The 20,353-nt window shown below is 43.3% G+C and overlaps 2 protein-coding genes across 4 annotated transcripts in view; both read right to left on the reverse strand.

Moving 5' to 3' along the window:
- SNCAIP (synuclein alpha interacting protein) overlaps positions 1–20,353 on the reverse strand; it is a 281,465-nt gene that overhangs the window by 179,541 nt on the left and 81,571 nt on the right. The gene's annotated exons all lie outside the window — the stretch shown is intronic.
- Positions 1,168–2,166, reverse strand: LOC141265857 (uncharacterized). The gene has a single exon (XM_073679530.1). The coding sequence runs from the start codon at positions 2,164–2,166 to the stop codon at positions 1,168–1,170; it is 999 nt and encodes a 332-aa protein (XP_073535631.1).

Below are 20,353 nucleotides of genomic sequence, written 5' to 3' on the forward strand. Positions count from 1 at the left end.
TGCTATACGATTCCAAGCCAAATAGCCAAAATGTATGAAACATAACACAGCAACAAATCACAGAGCAACACTTAGTTTTCAGAAGCAAAACACAAAATGAAAGGTGTGCTGTGATTTCTTGCTAAAGGCAGCAAAGACAGCTTTGCTTTAAGGCAGCTTAGTAAGTTATACACGTCTCATAGAGGGCATATTGGACTATCAATACATTTGACTAAGATGGAGAGGCTGTCTTCTCTTATTCTTCTATACTTTTACTGGTAGCTCAAATGGATCATGATCTACAGTGGGATACCCCAAGATTCACACAGTGTGCTGCTCAAACCGCCTGTCTAGTTTTAGAAGTCTCATCATTGAGTTGTTTTCCCTGTAGACGTTAGTATCTCCATTCAGCAGCTCATTATTCCTGCTTTATCTGCATTCGGGTGTCTACCATTGTAGCTGTCATCTAAGTTGACACTCCGCTTTCCTACAGTTATGAGTGGCTAATCTAGCACATAGAGATAAAATGTTGCCCTTGAGATCGGTTATCAATATCAATGGACAAGCTGCTCCCATCAGCTCATCCTAGCCGCAGTCTTGAGGACAGGGGATCGATGAGGCCAGGCAAATGATCCCACACAAATCTAACAATTTCCTATCCAATCCTAATTTTTGTAGACTAGAATAATCATTTAACTTTCTGTGAAACCATCCCGAATCTTATTAATCCTGGTTGATATGCTGCTCTTCTATAATGTAAGCCATTGTAATTCTAAGTTATGGTAGCAGTGCACTAATTTAAAACAAATGTGTTTGTTCTTTAATGAAATATAATTAAGCATGTCAAAATAACAATAACCAAGACTCTGTTCGCACTTTTGCTTTTTAGATGATCCATAAGGGTATGATGGATCTGTCATGATCCACTATGATCCCTTTGAGAGAAATGTATTGTAATCGGATTTTCCCCCACCGACTCATAAAAGACATGTCAGGCTTCCATTATTTGATAAGATACTACAGAATGCTTCTCTATTTGGACTATCAAAAACCAGGGCAAACCTTATAAAAGGCAAAGTAAAGAAAACATGAAGAGCAATATTACACTATATACATGCCTACTTCTGAGTCCAGACCATTGCATTTTTGTAGAATAGTTTGTGAAGAATGCTACAGTCTAGAAACAGGTCATTCTTCAGTGGCTGGTTCTTTGGGTATGGACTTTTCACTAGTAGGTAAAGTCTTGGGTTTGCTGTTTGCACAGCAGAAGGGGCTCAGTGATCTAATTTGCAAACTGATTTTGTAGTTAATTAGCATGAGTAAGTAGGGACAAATGCTGGAGTATCCTGAAAACAGCACAACAAGAAGGGTCGAGGTTAAATACCATGACCTTATGTATTTCAAGAGCAAGACAAGCACATAATGGGCAACCCATAGAGTAGTGACTAGGACCATTAACAGCACAATCACTTTGGAAGCCCGCAGGACTTCAGTCTCCGAAGGGTCGTGTCCAATCCAGATATTGCCATAAGTTGCTTTCTTTTGCTCATAAAAAAGAAGGATTATGCGAAAACTGACCAGAAGTAAAATCACTAATGGAATTAGATCAGTGATGACCATGAAGATCTGGTGATAATAAAATTTAGTGGCAGTATTTGGAAAATCAATATGACATTCTTGATGAAGAAAGCTGTGATGGAAGGAAGATGTATCATTGAGAAGAGCTTGACTTTGCATAATATTCCCAAAAACAAGGTAAGGGCAACAAACTGCAATTCCTGTGACCCACAAGACAAGCACAGCTGTGAGATGATGCTTGCGCCATTTACCATTTGGAGGTGTCCTCAGTGGATGGACAACTCGATTGAGCTTCACACAGTAGAATACAGCCAAGTAAAATGTGAACCAGATCTCCAGCTTAGTAGTTAATGATGCCGTAAACAATCCAAATTTGCAGACATGAGAATTGAGGATCAATCCAGCATTGAAATTAATATTTAAGGTATTGATCACAATATTCTTCATTAAGTGAGCAAATGCAAGGCTGAAAATGAGGGCAAATGATGTTGGCAGACGTCTTGTAATGCACTTCCATGTACAATAAATCAGGATGGCATTTCCCAGTAAACTTAAAAAGATCATGATGCAGCAGGCAATAACTTCTATGCTACTTGATGAAAGCTTCATTTTCAGTATCAGATGAACATCCACAGAGATCTTGTCACTTCTTCGGGGAGAAAAGACACAAGGAAGAATCTTTACTCAAACTCATTGTGCTGATTAAATGAGAAAATCACCTGTGGCAGGTAAAGATAAGAACGAGATGCAGAAAGCCTGAGGACTGCAAGTATACTGCAAGGCAGAAAACATATGTGGCAATACCATGGGACTCAATGATGGAAGAGAAAAACACATGTATACCTGTTAATTAAATCTCCGACAAGCCTGGTAACAGAAGAGCAACATATAATCATTTCTCTTGAGATTTCTAGCGCAATCCACAATCTACTACTAATGCGTAAAAGGAAGGAATGGCTACCTTGTCATTATTCTTATCGGTAATCAGATAGACTGAGTTATCGTAACATTTCTCACATAACCTGTGGTCAAGGGGCTATGTTTAATCATTAGATCAACTGATAGTAGAAGACAGTCTTCAAAGCCATCACAGACAACACTCAGTAACAGTCATTGCTCTTATTTGTCAAATGACTTCCTAAGAAGGGTATTTTTCCACATGTAACATCTTCAGACCAGATTTCTGATAAAATTTCTCCATAAAGTAAAGGCTCAATTTTCTCCTTGATAGAGGCAATGGTGCCGCCTCTGTAACCACTGAAAATCAATGAGAAGAATTGCTTATATCCATCCAATGACAATACCAATATAAATATATTTCAATCTCATTCATACACACAAGGTTTCAGCATTGTCAACATAGTTTTCTGCCCAAAAAAAAAACAAAGCTTTTTGGAATGCCCCCAGTGTGCTCAATAAAATAATAAAAAAGGCATACTTATCTTCCAGATTGGTACCACTCCTCTGCTTTCAGTGCTGTGTTCCCGGAGATCTCATGACACTACATCACGTAAGTGCTGAAGCCTATTAGTTCCGATGAAACTGTGAAGGCGGCAGCAATCAAAGGCCACTGATAAGCTCCAGGACTCATGTGACATAAACCATGTCCCAAGATTTGATGGTGGAAACAGCCCTCAGAAAAGAGGAGTGGTGCTAATCCAGGATATCAATATGTTTTTTTTCTTATTTATTTTACAAACAAGGGGCATTCTAAAGAGTTTGAACAGTACTGGACAACCCCTCTGGACCTCTGGAGGTCTAACAAGGGCCTGTTCTGGCATGGATACCAGGAAAACAGGCATTTCTGGCAATGATGTATGAAGGTCAACGTCTGTGACCATTTTGCTTGTCAGGGTGACAAGCCAATACAGGGAAGGCAGTTGGTAGACCAATCAGAGAGTGGGTTATTTAGATCCCCAGTTTCTTTTCACTATTGACAGGTATTATTTTCTTGTGAGACTGGGCTGGTGGACTTATTGTGGGTTTTCATTTCTACTGTGCTCAGCACGGTTTGTGTTTTTGACATTTCTTCTGATCAACCCCTGGAAGCCCTACTGGTTTTACCTTAGAACTGCATGACTCCTCACTACCTATAGGTTTCCTAGACTCAGCCAGCAGCTACTCCAAGGATGTAACATGAGGGCCATCACAAAGGAGGCCAAATCCTTGTATGAAAGGTTAAAGAATGAAAATCGGGGAGCTTCTTGTTCCTGCGAACCGGAGTTTCTTGCACCGAGTCAGTTCTTAGAAGCCTTCTTTGAGCTGACATTTGCTCCAAATCCATTCTTTCCATTCTAAGTCTCACAATTATGAATAGTAGCTCATAATTTACATACTGCACATTTAGATTACCAGTAAGATAACTTAAAGGGGCTGCCCATTACTGAACAACACTTTCTTAATGGACCCAATGAGATGAAAAAAGAAAAGAAGAAACCTCCCAGTCCAGTGCCGCTCCTCCATACAAAACACTGCATACCCAGCCAATCTCCCAGCAGAAAACACCCAAAAAGGGGTTTCACGTGAGCACAGTATTGTTCACATTTAGAAGTGCAAGTACTGAAAAATCAAGCTTAGAAACCACAAGCAAATTAGTCTGCAAGTGCATTAGGGGCAGGACTATGCACTCTAAATGGCTCCTTTCTTTCGTTTTTTTTTTTTAATTTAAACAGCACTGCAGCGCTTTACAATTCAGACAATTTACAGACATTATCATCACTGTCCCCATTGAGGCTCACAATCTACATTCCCTATCAGTATGTCTTTGGAGTGTGTAAGGAAACCAGAGAATCCGGAGGAAACCCACACAAACATAGGGAGAACATACGAACTCCTTGCAGATGTTGTCCTTTTCAACCAGAAAAGTGGGACGATTTTTTTCTTACTTGCCATCCATCTGCAGTCCGTATAAATTCTGTATTTTTACAGCAGCTAATAATCATTTATAAGACCATTTAAGCTGCGTGCGCACATTGCGTTTTTGCTTTGTTATTTTAGTGCAGATTTTTGTCACGAAACCTGATGCCAGCAAAGTGAATGAGAATCCTGAAGGCTCAGCATGTCAATTCTTTCAGCGTTTGTGCTGCAGATTTCACTTATACGGAGTGGGGAAAAATCTGTATCAAAAATACAAGTAAAAAACAAGAGTTATTGCCGCTGTGTTTTTCCTGCCAAGAGATGCTGAAATGGTGCAGAAATTTCTGCATCTCTTGGCAGGAAAAACAAAGCGGCAGAAATTTCTGCACCAAATAACTTAACGTTTGCACATACTCTTACAGTTTCCTATGTTACAGAATTGCAATGTATCCGTAAAAATCGGATGTTATATTGTGCCTCTGTACGGCATCAGATTTTTTTTTTTTCTTACATACCCATAGACTTGAATGGGTGCGTCTTATCCGATTTACGGAGGAAACTAGTGCATGCTGTAATTTGTGTCACATGCTGATTCGGTCAGTGAAAAAAAAATCGCTCATCTGCAGTGTTCCATTGAATATCATTGGTCCGAGTGCTGTCCGTGTTTTTCATGGACAGCACTCAAACCGAAAATATAGTCGTGTGAACAAGCAGTAAAAACTGTTAACTTTTAGATTGTTGAACTAGGACCTATATACCCAGTTACAATAGTTAAATTGTATTGATAGATTCCAATGATAAAAAACATCTGCAAGAAGTAAAGGAAAGGAGTAAAGTTGGTACAACAGACGATTAATGTGCTACTAAACATTATGGTGGAGCGTTTCTTCATAAACGAAATGACAAAAACACAGCTATTATATACAGAGCATTGACATGATGGAAGCATGAGAATTCATGCAGACAAGCGAGACTTGGTTGCAGACTCCATTTGCTTCTGGTTTTCACGTCAAGTGACATTTCCTGAAAATGATAATTATAATTGCTCAGAAAGGTTTTGGTTGAGGGAAAGAACAAAGGAAGAAGAAAAAAAATCCCAGGCACTGTTATTTTATTCACTGCCTTTCCAGCTCATGACATATTTGATTTATGTAACTAAGAGACTGAGTTCCAAGCAAAGGATCACCATATCCCGACCAATGCTTATTCAGAGTGTTCCTTTCTTATTAAAGTTCAACAGTTCAAAGCCTTCATTGTTAAGAGGCTTGCTTCAGAAGACAGAGTAGTCTGCAGGACTTTTTCATCCAGATGCAAAGAGAAGGATCTTGCCACCGCAAATCTTCTTTGAAGGATGATCGGAAAAAGTTTGCTTCCTTGTGACAATCTAGAGCCATAGACAACCACTTTGTTAGCTGAGCGAGCAGGATCATGGCGCCCCCGATCTCACGAGCAATGGCTGTGTGCTCTGTGTATGTCATACACCGTGGGCTGAACGTTACTAAATATACTGTCATCTGATGTTAACCACAGGGAGAAGCATCGGAGCACGCAAGGCAATGTGCTAAAGACATACAGAGTTTATATCAGTTTTTGTCATGCCTATAAAAACAGCAAATAAAATCGGTTTATTCCTCCAGGATCCATATAAAGGGAACTTGCCGCATTATTAACTGTGAACTACTATGCACGTTAAAGGGGCAATATACATTTGTGACACAGCAATCAAATGAGTTGGAACAGTAATAAATACTTTCAGGTATTCATGAAGAGACATAGATGGAAGGTATATGATACAACTATAGTATATACATACTGATTTCCTTTCTTGATCTTATTATTACCATTTTTGACGATTTGGTGACTGACCAAATTTGTGTACCATGTGCATTGATTCATAAGCCGTCTGGAGGGTAACAAAAATGTAAATCCACAGATCAATGAATCTGAGGCAGTACATATACCCCTCCACCCACCCCTTTTTTCCAGCTCCCAGAGCCAAGGGGCATTTACACTGCAAAATAATTGTGAATGAGTGTCGTGAAAAATGCTTGTTTTACGGTTATCTTGCCATATAAACAAGCTGCCGATCACCCATACAGCGAGCAACACGATCGGTAAATGGGCGAAAAGATCTTTTGTGCAGCAAACAGGACTCGCCCCGCCATGGCAGCCGATGCGCACTGAGCGATCTAGTATAGTCTGGTGTAGATCGCTCAGTGCGCATCGTTTATTTTAGTCTGGGTTTACTGATTGGCAGTTTTATCGTGCTGCCAGTCGGTCCATGTAAACAAACCTTCAGGCTAAACAACCCAATTCATATTAGGTTAAAGTTGGCCAAGCTAATCAATTTTGGTGGGACCAGCTGAATGTGCAATGTGTATAGGTGCCTCCTGTCTCACCCCTTACAGATGAGGATTGGACAGTTCTAGTTTAAATGCCTGATCCTTTTGTTCCTTTTGAGCAGTTTACGCAACTCTCCCCATTGAAAACACATGAAGGCTTGGTCGAGCCAGAGGGGAACTGGGAGAGACCACTCGGGTGATAGCGAAGATGTAGGAGTACCCTTATGCTCTGTTCACACAGACTTCAAATTTGGCAGAAAATTTAGCACAGCATGCTTTGGTGTCCTTGATCCGACAGATTTGACTGTATTATATGGTTTTCATTACACAGAAACCACAACATAGATGTGAAGAGAGCCTCACTAAATGTAAAGTGTTAGTGCAAACCCTTTTACACTTATGTGCTGATTTTTTTTTTTAGTAGGGAATTCTTCTAGCGGCGCTTTACCAGCTAGCGTATGGTTGTATTTGGGCTTTGCACTTGCCGAGACACCAACATGATTGGCAAGTGTCTTGCACGTTTCCTGGTCATCTCTCACCTCTGATGCAGAATTGCATAGTGTCACATAAACCTTTTAGATACCGATAGCACATGACCCTATATAATAAACCTATGCCATAAGCACAGATTTGATTCATGGGCTCTTTCAATTAAGCACAAGCAGTTGGGTGCCCAGTTGCCAGGGACAGCAAGACATCCTAAAGACATTCATGCTGGCAGCACTGTGATTGACATTGTCCTGGAAGTATTATGGCCGGCACTACATATGGAAAAGGAGATCTCATCGTGATTGTTTGTAAATTGGTGACTGGCATGAAGCTCCTGTTGTAGCGGATATGTAAATTATATGGAATAAAATACCTCTACTTTAAATTATTGAAGGCGTTATCCCAACAGCATCATGCGTTACCATTCAGACAGGTGTCCACAGCTCTGGCGGGCACGGCATGACCATATATTACAAGGCTGCCCATTCATCTGTCACGCATGGTGTGGGAAAGACTAATTGCAACAGAAAGGAGGAAGGGGAGAGGGGGAGGAAGCCAAAACACTAGGGAAAGGGGGGAGTGGAGACCCCTAGGCAGATTTAATATCACCCTGCCTACCATCCCTATATAGGTTCCACACCTATCACCGAGCAGGACCTTAAACACTGGATGTCCCTAGAGCTTGGCCCTAGATAGGGAGGGGGAGCGGTGAACACTGGTCAGCTCCCACTATAAACTAAAGACAACAAGGTATACAAACAAAAGGGATAAACTTAGCTTGAGCAGACACCAGAGAGATAATGCCAACTGTCCTCCAAGGGCACCAGAGGAAAAGCAAGCCGACTGCTGGTGCTCCAAGCCTGCACAAAGGTTCATGGAAGTATTCCCTGGAGCAAACTGAGTGTTTTAACTCCCAGGCAAGGGTGTGTCACTCAGCAGCAGGAGGGAGGTCGCCACTGGGTCATAAAGGAATAAAGATTAAGAAGGCGTCTGTAATGCCAAGCGCAGTGACCTTCTACAGCCAGATGCAGAGTGACTGTCTATTACACCTGACACACCCGTGACATCATCTGATTGGACACCATACACGGTCACATTTTCTCTACAGCACAAGCTGTTTTTCATTTTTATTGTGACTAAATTGCTCAGACATATACTGTTACATTATATGTTTCATTATAAAAATGCTATTTTAATTAGCTATTTTTGGAGCATAATCATTTATTCATTTATTTCCCTTGGCCCATGAACACAATCAAAAGAAGACATAGATAAAGTGGGGATCAAAATTCCTTCATAGGGTCACGAGTCTTAATTAAAACAGCAATGTACCGTACATTGCGAGCATAAACTTTCCCATGGTATCTTGCTAATCATCTCTTAATTATATTTCAGAATTAAATGAGAGAACAAAACCAGATTGGGTCCATCAGTGTACCTTCTGACAATAACATGGCTGCTTACACTGGATAGTAAAAATCCAACATTGTATGTCAAGTGATTACGTAGAAGATGATTTGTATCGCAGTCTAGGCATCACACACAGATAGTACATACACACATGCTACCAAAGACAGGTTTTATAATAATAATTATTCCGACATATAACTGTATGCCACAACGCCTATAGGTAGGGTTTGAGGTGCTGGTGTGCTTAGCGCCTCAGGTGTGTGCACAGTAAGCACTTAAGAGACAGCAAGACCTATTGTGACACTGGCCAAGGTCTTGGTCTAGTAAGGCAACAAAGAGCTTGCTGTGGAGGAGAGGCCAGCAAGCAGGGGCGTACATAGAAATCATGGAGTGCCATAGCAGGAGTTCCAATTTCACCGCACTTGGATTTTTTTCCGCGTTTTCTAGTACACTATATGGTAAAATCAATGGTGTCATTCAAAAGTGCAACTCGTCCCGCAAAAAAACAAGCCCTCCGATGGTTATATTGACGGAAAAATAAAAAAGTTATGGCTCTTGGAAGAAGAGGAGGAAAAAACGAAGATGGAAAATGGCCCAGTGGTGAAGGGGTTAAAGTGGTACTTTTAAAGGGGCAGTATCTCAATTGTGGACAGTAAATTTGAATTGTGTTAAAAAAGTGATGGCACATACTGTATGCTACAAAAAAGCATTGTAGGTAGGTAATGGGATGCTAGGAATGGCTAACAGCTAGTGCAGACACTTTATGGGGCAATAGAGGGTCCTCACACAAGTGACTGGTGCAATCCCCTAATTCAACCACCCAGTTCCTTGTGATTCCTTTAGAGGAAAAATCTAAATTTACTTATTTGCTCCAAAAAGTGTCTGCAGCCGTCCAGGAGATGTAAAAGCCCTTTCATTACAGGTCAATAACCAGTTTTTACTGACCAGCAATAGCTACTTTGTAAAGAACCCTGTGCACACAAATGACCTAGGAAGAAGGAAAACTGCTGATGTAGTAAGGGAACACTACACCACCGCTTTGGTAAGGCTAATGTCATTAACTTAGGAGCAATAGGAGCCGTCCAATGCAATTAATAATAAATAAGTTCATTAATATTAAGCAAGTAAACATGTCCTGTTTTTCCTGTAGCCTTATTTTATTAGCTTTCTTCTTTCTACTAAGATATTATAAGAAATACAAATAAAAAAAATACAACTAATGCTTCAATACAAACGAATCAAACCAGTCACAAAGAATCAACAAAAGGGATGAAAGAAACATAATGGTCCATCAAGTGCAAACAATTCTATTCTGTATTTCTCCAGCAAAATAAAAATAAAAAAAGAGTTAAGAGAAAACCTGTAACTACTAGAACGGAGTAAATCATAATGCCAGAGGAGGGCTGAGGGACCTAGGCAAGGAAAGTATAATGGATCCATGTGGCAACCAGTCTGCCAGTGCCCATACGCGGCTATATGTTATACAGAGAGATTCGTTATCATGCATATCACACACGTTTGGTTTTGTTTCCTAGGGGGGCTATAATACAGTAGCTAATAAAGACACAACCCGTAGTGGCACATATAACACATGCCAGGAGCGTCTTTATAGTATGACATACCTAAATCATCAGAATAGACAAAAAATTAGTCCAATGAGATCAAAATCCAACGGAGTAAAGAAAATCATTGAAGAAAGCACTCTAATGGCATACAATGTCTTTAAACGCCAGTGTACCCGCATTGTTTTTGCTGTGGAAAACACTTCAGGAAAATGCTGGCAGTGTTTTTCCAAAAGCATCTTTTGTGACGTCCTTTTTGATGTCTTTTGGGGTGCCTTTTTTTTTTTTTTAATATTCTGTATATAAAAAACAGAGGTAGCTTCCAAGCGGAAGTCGCCTAAAGAATGAATTGGTCCCTTCTTTTAGCCAGTTGATGGCTTTCGAAGCCTGCAAGGGTTAAAAGGAGAGAGAAAGGATGACCTATAAATTGTTTTGACACTGCAATAAATTTGTTCATTTTTTTTTATTTTTTAGCGCTTTTTCAGGCGGGTTCAGGGAGGTATCAGCCTGAAAATGATGACGTGGGAACAAACCATAAGGGCTCTTTCACACGTCCTGATATTTTCGGTACTGGAAAAACAAGTACCAGAGATATCCGGGTCCACTTATGTGGCACACGAGTGCCACCCATGTGCCGCATCATGAGCACACGTACCGGCGTTTGGGAATCAGTGTACAGTCAGCACTGTTCCCAAGCACCAGGTGATGAACGCTCCCCTCATCATTGTCCCCTGCTTGAGCTGCGATCAGCACCAGCATGGGAGCATGATTAGCGTAGTAGTCTGCTCCCACAGTGTCCAACTGCAGCGAGCGGGCTGTGGTCAGTGAGTGACAGGACACTGCTCGCTGAGCACAGTCTCGGGGCCACTTGCTGCAGGAGTCATTCTCCCCGGCTCCTCTGCTGAGCGGTAGCATGGATTACAGCGGGGGACACTTAGGACATGCGAGTATAAGGATTTTTTTATTTTATCCTTATTTTTACAGGTGGAGACACCGGGAGCAGACTACTACTCTCATTATTATCCCCTGATGGTGCTGATCACAGTGTCGGCAGGGGACTATGATGAGGGCAGCGTTCCGCACCCGGAGGCTTGGGAACAGCACTAACTGTACTGCTGATTTCCAATTGACATGAATGGGTCCATGTGATCCGTGCTGCAGGTCAAAAACGGACATGTCTACGTGTGGAACACACAGACACACGGTCCGTGGAAACACACTGACATGTGTGCAGACCCATTCATTTGAATGGGTCTCCAGTACATGTGGAAACTGTCACCACACGTACCGGACACACTGACGTGTGAAAGAGCCCTAAGACTGGCAAAATCTGCCAGAAGAGCACATGAGCACTATTTAGAATGCCACTTAAACGCTAATGTGAAACAGATGACCAGAATGAGACTTTGCAAATAACTGGAAATGGTTGTGTGATCTTAAGGGGCATTCTGTTTATTAACTATGTACTGAAAAATACAGCTTTTGTTCCAAGTGTCATGTGAAACCCCATAACACTCTTTCTTAACATATACAATAGAAAAAGTAAACGGGGCTGCAGAGTCCCAAAGTTTTCCAGTTTGACATTGTTTAAAGGGAATCTGTCAGCAGGTTTTTGCTATGTAACCTGAGGAAAGCATGAGGTAGAGGCTGAGACACAGGTATCAGGGATGTTTCACTTATTAAGCCACGGTCACATTTTCAGTATTTGACCAGTATTTTAGATCAGTATTTGTAAGCCAAAACCAGGAGTAGTTAAATATGCAGAAGTGGTGACGAATTTATATTAGGCTATGTGCACACGTTGAGTATTTGGTTGCAGAAATTTCTGCAAGGTTTCTGCATCTCTTGGCAGAAAAAAACGATGTGGAAAAAACAAAGGTTTTGCCATGATTTTAATGTGTTTTGGCTGCGTTTTTGCATGCGTTTAGTACAGCAATAAATGCTTTTTGGAGCTAAATAACATATTTGAAAAAAGAAACATGGGATATCGCTTTAACCCTTGGATTACCGTCAGACCTGGGGTGAGTATATTGATTAATTTAAATGATTAAAGAATGTCTGTTGTATTTCAAATAAAGTATTTTATTCTCGGTGTGTGTGTTTATTTAACTTTTTACTTACAGGTTTAGTAATTAGGGTGTCTGGTGCCGCACTTGTTTTGTCAGTACATGCAGATCCACCACATGAGAATTGGTCAAAATCTGCCTCGGAGAGTAGCGCCTCTGCTACAGAAATTGACATGCTGCGGGTGAGTTTACACAGCGTCAAAAACAAGCACAGTGGGCATGGGATTTCTTATAAATGAAATAAAATGAAGAATTAAATAAAAAAATTCCATGGCCTCCCGCGTCATTTTGATAACCAGCAGAGGGAAAGTCGACCGCTGGGGGCTGATATTACTAGCCATTAGCCAAAAATGTTCCCTGGCTATTAATGACAGCCCGCAGCTGTTTGCTTAGCGTTTACTAGCTAGAATACAGAGGGACCCCCCCAAAAAAATGTATGTAGAGTCTGCCTATAAAATCTAACCAGCAAAGGCTGAACAGACCGCTGTTAGCTGATATTAATAGCCAGGGAAGGTGCCACAGATACTGGCCCCCTCCAAGCTAATATCAGCCCTCAGTAGCCCCAGAAATGGCGCATCCATAAGATGCGGCAAATCTGGCGCTTAGCCTCCGCTCTTCCCACTTGCCCTGGTGCGGTGGCAAGTCGGGTAATAGGGTTGGGGTTCATTTCAGCCTTGTATTGGCAGCTGACATGAAGCCCAGGTTAGTAAAGGAGAGGCGTCAATAAGACACCCCCATTACTAACACCATAGTAAAAATGCTTTGTTTGAAAGAAAAGTCCACATGGTTTTAATCATTTATTTAAAAATAAAAACACAGTATAGTTACGTAATGCGTAATCCGCTTAAGCCATTGGCCCCTGTAAAAAAAAAAACCCAGAAATAATAAACAACAAAAATACTCACCTAACGCCTAATCCGCTGAAGCCATTGTCACCTGTAAAAAAACAACCATATCCCTCACCTGTCCGACATGATGACATTATCACAGTGTCCCATGAAGATCTGTGTCAGTTCTAGAGCAGTCACACCAGCATTTACCGATATGACTTTTCCAGAGGACAGCAGGCTATATACTGGCACAGGAGGGTAATCACTCCGGTGTCAGAGTATAGCTGTTATGATCTGCAACAAGTACTAAGGAAAGAAGGGGAAAGCTTACCCTACAGTAAGACTAAGTTGAATCCCTACGATGTAGCGGGCTGCCTGTTCCTAGAGAACGGACCCGCCTTAGTCCTAGGCTAGTCTGAACAAAGTCCTATAGAAAGGGGTCCCTAAAAGAACTAAGGACTGGAAGAAAAATGGGACACCTCCTGAACAGAGAAAGTTGTTGCAGAACACAAAAAGATAAACTGACAAAAAGGTACTAGAGGTCCCAGAAGGACCAAGCAAACTGACAGATAGGCACAGAAGCACCTGGCTAGCAAAACAGTCAAACACTGAAGTCCAGCATAGCCAAAAAGGTGGAGCTGGAATATAAAGGCAGATGGTCACATGACCGGAAAACACAAGATGGAAAAAACAAACAGGAGGGTTCTAACAGTACCCCCTCTTTTAAGAGGATTCTCCGGATCCTCCAGGCCCAGGCCTATCCGGAAACCTCTTGTGCAAAGCTCTAACAAGCCTAGGAGCAGAGACATCATCCGCCCTTACCCAGGAGTTATCTTCGGGACCGAAACCCTTCCAGGAGACGAGATACTGTAATCTCCCTCTATGCCACCTAGAATTCAAGATACGTGAAATTTCATATTCGCAGTCTTCCACCACAAGAGGAACTGTAACAGTGGAATCCCTATCAGATACATTCACCTTTTTCAACAAGGAAACATGAAACACACGATTAATCTTCCAGGAAGTAGGGACATCCAACCTAACCGCAGACGGGTTAACAACCTGAAGCACTTTAAATGGACCCACAAACTTAGGGAATCCTCAATTGCAGATTCCTGGAGGACAACCAAACCATGTCACCCACAGTAAACAAAACCTCTTTACGTTTCCTGTCAAAATGCTTCTTGGACTTCTTGTTAGCCTCTAGAAGGTTGCAACGTACATTAGTCCAAACTCTCCAAATTACCGGAAAAATTCTCCTCCTCCGGCACCGCCGACCCCAATTTGGAGAACGAACCAAAAGACGGATGTCTTCCAGTACAACAAAAAAAAGGAGAACACCCAGCTGAGGAGGATGTATGATTGTTAAGAGCAAATTCTGCGAGAGGCAGAAACTCAGACCACACCTCTTGATTGTCCGCCATAAAACATCGCAAAAACTGTTCTACATCCTGGTTCTTTCTTTCTGTCTGTCCATTAGACTCAGGATGATACCCAGACGAAAATGACAAATGGACTCCCAACCTGTCACAAAAAGCACGCAAAAAGTGAGCCACAAACTGAGGTCCTCTATCAGAAACAATATCCGTGGGAACGCCATGAAGCTTGACAATCTCCTTAACAAACGTCTTAGCAAGTGTCTTGGCGCAGGGCAACTTAATGAATGGAACCAAATGACACATCTTACTAAAACGGTCCACGACCACCCAGATGACAGTAAAACCCTCAGACTAAAATCCATTGTGAGATGCGTCCAAGGAGCACTAGGAACCTCCAGAGGGCAAAGCAACCCCGCAGCAGGAGTATGTGAAGCCTTTGACCTAGCACACACAGTACATTGACGCACCCACTTGATGACTTCTTTCTGCCATCCAGGCCACCAAAAACTGCGATTAATAAGTCTTAGTCTCAGAAATTCCTGGATGACCTGCCAACCGAGACTCCTGACACTCCACAAACAAGTCTCTCCTAAAGGTTCTAGGCACGAACAACCTCCCATGAGGAGTGTTAGATGGAGCATCATCTTGAGCTTTTAGAATCCCATTCTTCAAAACGGAGTCCAATGCCGCCACCGCAACTCCTTTCTGTAAAATGCTCTCCTCCTCCTTGGCACCGACCGCAGGAGAGAAGCTGCGAGATAAAGCATCGGCTTTAACATTCTTAGTACCAGGGATATAGGTAACAGAAAAATGAAACCGAGAAAAAAAAAGTGCCCACCTAGCTTGACGGGCATTCAAACGCTTGGGAGCATCCAGCTAGATCAAATTCTTATGATCTGTGAAAACATGAATAGGAAATCTAGCGCCTTCCAAGAAATTACGCCAATGTTCAAACGTGAGTTTAATAGCCAGCAACTCCCGATTTCCAACATCATAATTCAATTCGGTTTCCGAAATTTTTTTCGAAAAGAAGGCACAAGGATGTACTCCATACCTGTTCTCCTGAGACAAAACTGCTCCGACCCCCACCGATGAAGCATCGACCTCGACCAAAAAAGGCTTGGTCTCATCAGACTGCATAAAGATAGGGCAGAACTGAACCTCTCTTTGAGATACTTAAACGCTTCAATGGCCTCAGTAGTCCATTGGACAGTATTCGCACCTTTCCTGGTGAGATCGGTTAGAGGCTTAACAATTACAGAAAAATTCTTAATGAATTTCCTGTAATAATTGGCAAAACCCAAAAATCTCTGTATAGATTTCAAACCAATAGGCCTAGGCCATTCCTGCACAGCCTGAACCTCCACCGGGTCCATCTCAAAGCCCTCGCTGGAGACAATGTAGCCCAAAAAACTAATTTTCTGCACAGCGAACTCACATTTCTCCAGCTTAGCAAAGAGTGAATTATCACTCAATAACTGCAAAACTTCACATACACTCTGCCAATGGGACTCCAGATCTGGCGAATAAATCAAAATGTCATCCAAATACACAACCGCATTCTTACCAATCAAAGGTCTCAGGATGTCATTAATAAGGTTCTGAAAAAAGCAGGTGCATTGGTAAGACCAAAAGGCATCACCAGATTCTCAAAATGACCTACCGGAGTGTTAAAAGCAGTTTTCCATTCATCACCCTCCTTCACTCGTAACAAATTGTATGCCCCCCCGGAGATCAATTTTAGAGAACCACTTGGCCCCCACTAACTGGTTAAACAAGTCAGGAATTAAAGGCAATGGGTAGAAATTGCGTACAGTAATCTTATTAATTTCACGAAAATCCAGACATGGACGCAAACCCCCGTCCTTCTTTTTAACAGAAAAATCCAACTGCCACAGGCGACTTAGAAGGTCTAATGTGACCAGCAGCCAGGCTAGTCTGTATGTATTCCTCCAAGGCCTTTCTTTCAGGGATAGTTAGATTAAACAAGCGACTCTTAGGAAGAGTAGCTCCCGGATTAAACTCAATGGCGCAATCATAATCCCTATGAGGAGGTAAAACTTGCGACTCCTCCTCCGAAAAAACCCTCCAAAAATCTTGAATTGGTACAGGTAATTCCCCTTTTTCCACAGCCGCAATGCGACCATTACAACATTTATCATAGCATTTCGGACTCCAAGACTTTATCATATTAGTAGACCAGTCCAGCAAAGGATTGTGCAGTTTTAACCAAGGCAATCCTAGAACGACCGGAGAGGGTAAATTATCTAATACAACCAAGTCCAAAATTTCTTTGTGAAGCCCATTGATAGTGAGGGGAAATGCAGCAACCTTGTGAGTAATACATTTCAAGGGAGTGTTATCAATTGCAATAACAGAAATAGGTGATGACAAAGGTTTGGATTTCAATTTAAGTTTTTCCAAAAACCCTTTATCACATTAAGTGTTGAACCACAATCCACAAACACCTTAAATTCAATCAAATTTTCCTGCAAAGTAGTACTCCCTGAAAGAAATACTCCTGCAGAGCGTAAACAAGCTATACCTGGCGTACCTGACCTTTTTTTTTTTCTCTTTACTTAAACGAAGCTCACAATACTTAATCAAATGGTCAGCTTTACCACAATAAAGACACAATCCCTCGGCGAACCTCCGGTCTCTTTCCTGAGAGCGAAGCGACATCGCCTCAACCTCCATCAGTATGCCGCCGTCTGAGCAGATTTTCTGGGGACTAGGACCTGGCATTACAGGACTCTTTACCTCATTCTGCCTAGATCTCACAGCCTTCTATCCACACGAACAGCTAATTGCATGGTATCCTGCAGAGTCTCAGGTGTGGGGAATGCAATTAGCAAATCCTTAACCCTTTCACTCAGACCAGCAAGAAATAGACATTTCAGAGCAGGATCATTCCATCAGACTTCAGAAGCCCACCTTCTAAAGTGTGTACAATAAGTCTCAGCATCATCTGACCCCTGATTCAAACGCCTGAGTTCTGCCTCAGCAGATGAGATTCGATCCGGATCGTCATATAATAGACCCACAGCAGAAAAAAAATCTCTTCTACCTACCTCAAGCATGGATCATTAGGTTGAAGAGAAAAGGCCCACCCTTGTGGTTTATTGCGCAAAAGTGACATAATAAAACCAATGCACTGTGATTCATTCCCAGAGGACATTGGTCTCAAACAAAAATATAACAAACAAGCATTTTTAATGGAAAAAAAATCTTGCTGTTTACCATAAAAAATATCCGGTAGTCCTACCTTGGGTTCCACAAAATGCGCTCCGGAACAGCTACTCACGTGTTGCTGGAGCTCGGCCACCTTCAGAGTCAACCCCTGCAAGCATTGAGCCAAATCCTGGACGGAAGCCATACTGATCCTCGTATAAATATTTTTTTAAGGCTGGACTTACTGTTATCTGCAACAAGTACTAAGGAAATAGGGGGAAAGCTTTCCCTACAGTAAGACTAAGCTGAATCCCTACGATGTAGCGGGCAGCCTGTTCCTAGAGAACGGACCCGCCTGAATTTTCTCAGGCAGCATTGGTGCAGTAAGTGAGGTCACCGCAACTCAGTTGATCATCAGCTGATGAACTCAGGTGACCTCTCTCCTGGCAGCTCAGCGCTATACACTGCTGGGAGCGATCGCGCTCCTGTCACTGTATAGAGTGCTGCCGTTTGATCTGATCACCGTGGGACCCTTGAGATTACGGCGGATAGGTGAGTACATGGTGTTTATGACGCGCCCCCTGGGCCAGTGTTGTTTGGGGGATACCCGGAGCCGGATCAGATGGGGGTTGTAGTCTCCGAGTGGCGGTGACCCGGTCCGTGCCCAGGGTGTCAAGCTCATTGTGTGGCAGTCCTACAGATGTTGCTGGATGTTCTTTAGTGTCGACTACGCCACCCGTTGATTTGCGGTCAATACGGCCGCCGCTGCAGCAGGGTCCGCTGAGGCTGGTGGTGTGTGTGCAGCTTCTGGTAGTATAACCCCCAACGGGAGGGGTATAGCCTCAGGGGGTCAGTTGTAGAGGGTGGTGGTTGTGGTGGTGCAGTGAGGATGGTATTAAGACTCAGAGTCGGGCTGTGCAGTTCAGGGTTTTTACTTACTGCTGTTGTTCTGGTCACTCCGGCCTTGAGTGACCGCCCGAGCCGTGCTGCGTCCACCAGGTCCTGGACTCGGCCAACCCCCAGGTAATTCTGGAGCGTGATCCTGAGCTCCCTTTCTGACGTTCCTTTTCTCTGGCCTTCCCCACCAGGGATCCACCTATGTCCGGCTCCCTCGGGTCTCTTGGTGGGTACACCTCCTCTGGGTTCCCTGACCCTATACTTGGTCTGCCTTCCTGGTGGATTTAGTGGGGGGTCGTGGCAGATCCTGCCCACAACCTCCGGTCTCTGGTTGAGGATTAGTGCCCTCCACCAGCTTGGGATCCGGTACCCTTGTGCCAACCCTTCACCCTGTTGCTTGTATTTGGGCTCTTGGGGTTCCCTCTTCTTCCCCTCTGGGTCCTTCTGACTCCTCTCTCTCTCTTCTTTCAGGACTGCTTGACCCTCTACAACAGACTGACTAGTAGCTGTCTGCCTGTCTGACCCTGATCTAAGATGGTTCCCACCTTATATACTCCCTCTATGTGTGAGCTCAGGTGACCAGCACCCAATGAGCTCCTAGCATTACCCAGACTGCTCCCCCTATCTGCCCCTACACTACTGGGATGTTCCACCCCCCTCCCACTCCAGCCAGGGACAGACACTATCGTACCTGCACATAAACTGGTGGGAGTACCGTTGATCTGTCCCCCGGAAATGGGATGTATGTAGTGTATGCAGCCTACTGAGCTCAGTTCCACACTCCATCCTTACCCGGGAGTGGAATACCACACCTCTGGCTTGAGGTGTAATACCCCTGTAGCAGCCGAGTCCTCAGGGTGCTACATTCCCCCCTGGTAAATCACAGCACGTCCTCGGGCTGTAAGAGAACAAACATCCAAAACATACAAATTTTTTTTTTCAAAACATAAACATATAAAACAATATATATATCAGCATAAAACTTTTTATAAATAACATTCTTGTTCCTCCGGCCACGGTGCAACTTGTGACCGGGTAAAGTGCGACAGTCTCTTCAAGAAAAACAACAGTTTCCTATAAAGCCGGTAGGGGGCGCCTTAGAAAGAGCAACTATATACAGGGAATAGTGGCCGCTCTCAGTCCTCGGCCAGGTATAAGGAAGGAATGACCGCTCTCAGTCCTCGGTCAGTTGGATTAAGGGACACACAGGTTAACAGTTTACACTTGTCCCAACGGGGACATATTTAAATCAGCAACAGTTCACTGTACCCCGACAGGTAACTATTTACAGTCTCTTTACCGTACTTTAACGACGGCGTCCTCCTGCTCCTTCTTTATCTTCAGACCCGTCCGGGTCCTCTTGCTCCTCCTCACACCGCAGCTCCTCCTCCGTCAGGCGATGCACATGGAGGGCGTAGGGTCCTTTGGCACACTTGTGCCGGGTGAACGTGACCTCGTCCCCTACGTACAGGTCACGACCTCTGTGTCCCTCCGGCAGATGGCTCTCTACGTCTCTGCGGGTTACAAAGACGTCGCCGGGGGTATGATGGTCTCTTACGAAGCCCCACCCATGCTGCAGGTTGAATTTAATCACAGTCCCGGTGGTACGGGGACCATGAGCTGCACGGGGGTTCCTCCTGGTCCGGCTCTTCTGCCCTGCGCTCTGTTCCTGCAGCCGCTGCTCTCGGATCCGCCTCTCTTTCCGCTCTTGCTCAAAGGCTGCCAACTGCTGGCGGCAGCACTCCACTCGCTCTGCTGCAGCTGCCCGCGTTTCTTGAGTGAACCCCATGAGGT

This window comes from Phyllobates terribilis, unplaced genomic scaffold, assembly GCF_046119375.1.
Source record: "Phyllobates terribilis strain yellow unplaced genomic scaffold, ASM4611937v1 Scaffold_1__5_contigs__length_1240528914, whole genome shotgun sequence".
NCBI classification, from domain to species: domain Eukaryota; kingdom Metazoa; phylum Chordata; class Amphibia; order Anura; family Dendrobatidae; genus Phyllobates; species Phyllobates terribilis.